At 33.9% G+C, this 6,729-nt stretch overlaps 1 protein-coding gene across 1 annotated transcript; it reads left to right on the top strand.

The window, feature by feature from the left end:
* Positions 1–2,262: 2,262 nt before the first annotated feature.
* LOC129884929 (uncharacterized protein At4g06598-like) lies at positions 2,263–3,766 on the top strand. The gene is made up of 5 exons (XM_055959196.1): positions 2,263–2,721; positions 2,807–2,964; positions 3,127–3,202; positions 3,322–3,448; positions 3,543–3,766. Exons 1-5 carry the CDS (start codon positions 2,263–2,265, stop codon positions 3,764–3,766), a joined length of 1,044 nt encoding a protein of 347 aa, XP_055815171.1.
* Positions 3,767–6,729: the final 2,963 nt, after the last annotated feature.

Consider the following 6,729-nt stretch of genomic DNA (forward strand, 5'->3'; position numbering starts at 1 on the left):
AATATTGAAATATTTTTTATATTTATATCTTATTTAATTAGATTTTTAACTACTTTATATTTTCTAGTAAAATAATTTGAGAATAATCCAAAGAGTAATAATAAAAAGTAATTTTTAATTTATGTTCTTAAATATTTTTCTTATGGATTGTGTCAAACCCCAACAATTCATTTAATATGGCCTATGATTAAGAGAGAGTACTTAATATTTTTGGGAAAAGGTCAAAAAATAGATCCAAATTGAAAGTAGTTTAGAGGGAGTAGTTTAGAAGCAGACATCTTTGTTGGTGTATCTTCTTTAGTTGAGAGTATTTATGTAATTTTTGTATTTTTTCTATTTTAATATATATCTCTTATTTTTAATTTTTTTATATATTTGAAAATTACGTAAAAACTATTATAAATCATGATAATTAAAAACTTAAAATATTTAAAAGATATATAAAAAAATTGATTGACTCTAAAAATTCTATTGGTGGCACATAAATTAAGATAACATATGTTATTTAAAAATTACATAAAAAAATATAACAAATTACAATAATTAATAATTTAAAATATTTAAAAATTATATAAAAATATAGATGATTTTTTAAATTTCATCTGTGTCTCATGAATTGATAAGAGGAGAGTAAGATGCATTTGGCCTATCTAGCATCTAGTCTAATTCACAAGTCACCACAAAAATAAAACAGAAGAAAGCTTTGAATGGCTCTAAAGATCAGTAGAAGTATTCAATGTATGAAGGATCAAAGGCAAAGTCAACATTTTGCTAAAAGAAAGATCTATTAGCATATCACAAGGGACATTTAATTCTATACTTTTTGCCAACCACAGGCAAGTTCTTTTTGATTTATATTAGAGTCCCTTTTTATTTAATTTTTAAAACTTTTGTCCTATATCCTCAAATAGATAATTTAAAATTTTCTTTTAATTAAAATTCCCAAGAGAGTTGATAATAGTACAAAAATGTGGTAGGATCCCTTTCCATTTGGTTACGTAAACTGCGGTCTTTCTCTCATTTATCCCCTTGAGTTCAAGAAGATGACAACAGGCTGTTGAATCAAACCACAAAAAAAAAATTAAAAATCAAATGCAAATGAACATAAAGGTTTGAGGACCAAAGCGTGGGGTCTCTCAACTTCAGCTCTTCATTGAGACACCCCACGTTGGGGCTACGTCCCTCTTTGGTAATTCAAAATTTTGTTTTTATCTTTGTTTTCCGATCCATATTGTAAATAGGCTTGCTTTTAGTTTTGTAAGAATTGTGAATTGTTTATATATTGTGAAATTTCACGCTTTTGATCACTTGATTTTTGTAAATGGTTGCTTTGAATTCTATCAAGCATTTTTGCTATTTCATTAGTGTCCTTTCATCCTGAATGTGAAGGACTTTGGCGTTGCGCAATTGAGGATTCAGAATTTAGAAGTCATAAGTTGGAGAGTGGATGTTTTGAATTGCATATTTAATTCAATATATACTATACTACTTATCCTCACACATATATAGGGATTGATCCCAAAACTCAGGGTTCTAGCAAGCCACTATTTTGGATTCACCATACTGCACCATGAGGCGATCAAAAATCGGTTTATTTCTACTTGTTTCTCCTTTTTTCCTTTGATTGTCGATCTCTACCTATTGGTATTTTTACTTATATATAGACATGGGGATTTCCCCTACCGTAATAAATATATTTACCTAATCAATACATTTTCCATGAGAGAACGAACCATGACCCCAATGTTGTTTGATTTCGAATCCCAATATGAAACTTTGTTTAAAGTCTACATTAGAAAAATTCATTTAGCTGATCTTACCCTATAGTCTGGTTTTAGTGTGTTTGTTAATCTTATTTTACCTTCAAATTTGGATTGTTATTTACTATTCTTTCAGCATCTCAAGATTTGCCTAGAGCAAAATTAATGTGTATGTAAAAGAAAGGACGATTTCCACGCTAGTACTCCGTACGTACATTTTGATATATTCTACATATTTTTAGTTTAATACCATAAGATTAAAAGTCTTCTTTAGCTTCGTAAACTATGTGTAAAGTCAAAACCAGACAAATAAATTGAAATAGAGGGAGTATTTGTTACTCCAAAGGCATCTCTTTTTCTTTTTCCTATCTATGTAGCAAACAAATTGCCTCAAGGAATTTGCGGATGTGTTGATATCTTATGTCATTTAGAAGGTATTCATAGTAAGGCTTTTATTATAAATTAATCACTTCAAACACACTTTTGCAGATTTTCATTAGAAATGGAGAGTTTAAATGGTTCATCAAGCTTGAAAAACTTCTCCTTTTCGAACAAGCAGTCGATCATGGACTCAACTTCTCCCTTTCTCCAATCCTATGTAGATTCAAACATGGATGGATCAAAGGGAAAAGCAAAGCAAACAGAGGGATCGAGTCACCATCATCGGTGTAACTCGGAGAGCTTTCTTATAGAGGAACAACCTTCTTGGCTTGATGACCTTTTGAATGAACCTCCAGAGACAACGACAGTTGTACACAAAGGTCATCGACGTTCAGCAAGTGACACTTTTGCATATTTAGGAGCAGCTGCAGAGAGGTTAAACACGTGGGAAGAACCTAAAAATAAGAATGTAAATATAGGAGCTTCTTGGGGTTCAGTCAACTATGTGAGTTACAAAGATTTGAGTGCAGTTTCCTCTGATTCAAAGCCAAATTCTTCCGATGAGCAGAAATTTAATAAGGTTAGTTAGCTACATTACTTAATACGTATCTGAATACTCAATTGAAACATTTCTGATGGTAATCAGAGGCCTTCCTTCTTCATAGGCTGCTCAGGAATTGAATGGTGCACCATCTGTATCCCAGGAGAAGCATAACATGAGAGAGATCAATAATTCAAAAACCCAAGAGGGCTCTAGTGAAAGATCAAACAATGCACAAGCCAAACATTCCATGTCCAAGGCAGATGCAAAACGTGCTAAACAGTAAGCTTTCGTTTCAATGTCAACAAGTTTATTTTTCTAACTCAGAACAAAAACTAGTTGAACAGTTTAGACTTGTTTGTTTTCAAAGTAGTAGCTTAGTTGATAGTGGAACAATGTAACATGTAAACTTTTGTTAAATAACATGACTCTATATATATGCAGGCAATCTGCTCACCGATCACGTGTCAGGAAACTTCAGCACATAGCTGAACTTGAAAGAACAGTTCAACCTCTACAGGTAGAAAGAATACAAGACTATCATTATTTCATTTTGTATTTGCACTTCCCTTTAAAATAAAGACGTAAAAGGGAAAGAGAGGTTGAGTTGTAACTTATTTCTATTTGGTGGGATTTCAGGCAGAAGGATCTGAGCTCTCTGCGGAGCTTGAATTTGTTGACCAACAGAACATTATACTGAGCATGGAGAATAGAGCGCTGAGGCAGCGTTTGGATAGCTTATCACAGGAGCAGCTCATCAAACATTGTATGCATCTTCTTCTTTTTTCCCTTTTTAATGTTGTAAGCATACTTTTTAATTGTTTCATAGCAAAAGTTAAGATGATGTTTGATTGATGCAGTGGAGCAAGAGATGTTGGAGAGGGAGCTCACAAGGCTACAAACTATGTATCAGATGCAGAGGCAACAGATGCAACAACAGCATCAGCAGCCGCAACAGCAGAATCACTCTAAACATCGTCGAAAAAAAAGCAGGGATCTTGAAGCACAATTTGCCAACCTTTCAATCAAGAACAATGAAGCCAGTTCCAGCAGGGTTCAGGTGACTGGTTCAGTCAGGATGTAAAAGAGACTCATTCTTTCACTACCTCCCAAATGGAATGTCTGTAATTTTTTTCCCCAACCTTCAAATATCCCGATTTGGTATTACCACAGAAACTTTTTAGGCTAAAACATATGTGATCCACGACATACCAGGGCCTGTAAAGATGATTGAAATTCTACCCTGCATTGTATATCTTAGGCTAAAAAATATCTTAGGCTTCTACGTCGTTAACAGCCTAGTCTTGACTGAACTATAGTCCTCTGGAGTTAAAAAAAGAATTGTGCAGATATAGCTGTGAGGTTTGTTGTAAACTGCGACAAAGTTGACCATCCATTCTGCTTTCAGGTTTCACACATGTGACATGATCCTATGCATAGTAGAGATGGTTCTTGTATTAATGCAGATCCCAATAAATTTCTTGTTTGTTCTTCAAACTTGATATTGATGTTGTCAATTGTCATTAAGGTGTTTTTGATCATGTCATATTGATCAGCTTCAGATCTTTGTAGCACTGCTAAAACCTCCATCAAATTCTCGAAATACTTCTAAGTCTTTCATTTGAAAACTAAGGAAAAGAAAGTTGGAAGGGATAATAGAGGAGAACACATATTCCATTCTCTTGCTTGGAGTCCCAACAGAAAACTAGGAGATCAGCCATTGTTATTGTTTACCCTAAAAACAGTACAGTTGAGTTTATACAAGTTAAAAGCATGCATCCTAATCTAACGCTTTTTTAGGTTCATTTACTAGCAGTTTAAATATTGGGTGATTATTATGCAAAGTAAATAAAGCAAATTAGAGAGTATGGATTATAGTTCCGAAGCTTCAGAGGTGTTTGCAAGCATGTGCTGGAGCTCCAGTCTTAGTTCCCGGACTATTCTCGTATAAATGTGCTAAGCAAGGAACCAGATAACCTGAATGTGTACTTGATGTTCAAGAATCTAATGTATTTCCCTTCGTTTTACTTGGAATCCAGAATGCCTTACAAGTTAATGGAGTAAACTATACATAGGTTACACTAGTGAGGTTTTAACCAATAGGAAAGTTCCATTATAGCCCTAAATTACTATGGCCAATGACCTTGGGCCATGTGGCGAGGCCTTTGGAAATGTCTACTAATATTCCTTAGCCAGCCTCAAAAAGTGTAACACCCCGCACGTTCGTAGTGTTTTACTTAGCACTTCGAAGGCTTACGAGATAATTCTAGAGTTTTATGTCGTATGTTGATGTGATGTCGAGGGGAAAAGTTTCTGTGTGCAACATCGAGTTTGGAGACAAAACTGCCAACCAGAGGATAGGGGCTCACAGAGCAAGGCGCCTGCTCGCCCTCAACTTCACATTGTGAGGGGCTTAGGGTCGCATTGAGCCTCGCTCCGTGAGGCAATGGCGAGGCAGTGGTGATGTATATATATCACACTTGACAGTTGGTGGCTCATTTCCTATAATTTTCAGGTGTCGAAGCTCACAATTCTCTCTAGATTTATATGTATAATCCTTCAAGGATTAAAAGTGAGGTCTCTCCCAAGTTAAACTCGATAGATCCCTCGCTAGCTTCTCGATACTTGTTTCATGTAGACTCTGAATTGTTGTGGATTGTAAGTTCTACCTGAAGGCAACGTAAAGATAGAGCTTCAAGTTTAAGTAATTCGAGGTAAGATCTATTATTTTAAATTCTTCTGATTCATATAAGTTAAATTTTTTACTTGATCTCACGAGATGGTATTAGGAAGCCGCGAGTCCAAATCGAAGAATTTTGTAGTCAAGTAAGGAATATTTCTCCCTTGTCACCGGGAAAGGGGTTATGTAGCTCATAGTGAAAATGTGGTAGTATCGGAAGGGGCGTGGAGTACACCCTTGAATATTCGCATCGGGAGCTTATCCCTCCTTGATAACTTATAATTGTTCTTGTTCGATTATTGTGTACTTATGTAATGGCCATGATTGCTGATGTTGAGCATATTTACATTCTTTTTAGCCATGATTTGCCCATGTTTATACATTTTTCTGAGAGTAAAATACACTAAATACTCTTGATTATTATGCATGTTAGTGTTTTGGAACTAATCTGACATGTTGCTTTATTTATAAGTGAAAATGCTCAAAAATATACTATGGACCGGACGAAGGCAAAAAATTAAGGTCGTTAAAGTTTTGACCCCACAGAAAAAAGAAAAAATTACTAGAAAGAACACTTTTTAATAAATAATTATTTGTTTTAGTGATATTTTTTATTTATTATCATTTATAACAATACATAATAATATTATGATATATCTGTCATGTATTAAAAGTAAATTATGCATGCAATATAAATGTATTATAAGTGTGTTAAAATATATTACACTTGTTTGGTAAGAAATTGATATAATGTATTATAAGTGTATTACAGTATATGATAAATATATTATTCATGAATAAAACTTGTATTATATGAGTTTTATAAATTATTCTCGATAATATGTATTAAAATTGTATTATAAATATATTATAAGTGTCTAATGAAAAAAATTATGGCTATAAATGATAAATATTTTTTTAATATCGTATATTTATGTATGTTTCCCCACAAAAAATCCCCTAGTGAGCCAATGGACCTCAACCAGCCAAGCCCAAAACATGGTTGTGGCTCACGCGGAGCCAAGCCCATAGTGAGGTTGTGTCCCTAGCCGGGTGAGGCAGCCAAGACAAGGCCAAATTTTGCCTTTTCCTAGTCAATTTCGGTGGGACCTCTTAATGCTTTTTTCCTATTATAAACACTCCAACCTTTGATGGGGAATCATTATTATTTTGATAGACAAATATTGTGGAGGCACAAAGCATGCGTGCAGGTGAAAATTTCTTAGGGTTAAAACTCTTCACCTTTTTACTTAGAATTACTTATTGTTTTTACATGAATTATAACTTTTGTAATTAGATTATGAGTGGTACATCGAAAGCCCCTTTCTAGGATTATAGACGTAGTATAAACATCGTACTCTAATATA

The sequence above is a fragment of the Solanum dulcamara genome, chromosome 4 (genome assembly GCF_947179165.1).
Source record: "Solanum dulcamara chromosome 4, daSolDulc1.2, whole genome shotgun sequence".
In the NCBI taxonomy this organism is placed as follows: Eukaryota; Viridiplantae; Streptophyta; class Magnoliopsida; order Solanales; family Solanaceae; genus Solanum; species Solanum dulcamara.

Coding starts and splice junctions, on each gene's coding strand:
- LOC129884929 (XM_055959196.1), top strand. CDS start 2,263: ATGGAGAGTTTAAATGGTTCATCAAGCTTGAAAAACTTCTCCTTTTCG. Junction 2,722..2,806: donor ATGAGCAGAAATTTAATAAG/GTTAGTTAGCTA, acceptor CCTTCTTCATAG/GCTGCTCAGGAATTGAATGG. Junction 3,203..3,321: donor GAACAGTTCAACCTCTACAG/GTAGAAAGAATA, acceptor GTGGGATTTCAG/GCAGAAGGATCTGAGCTCTC.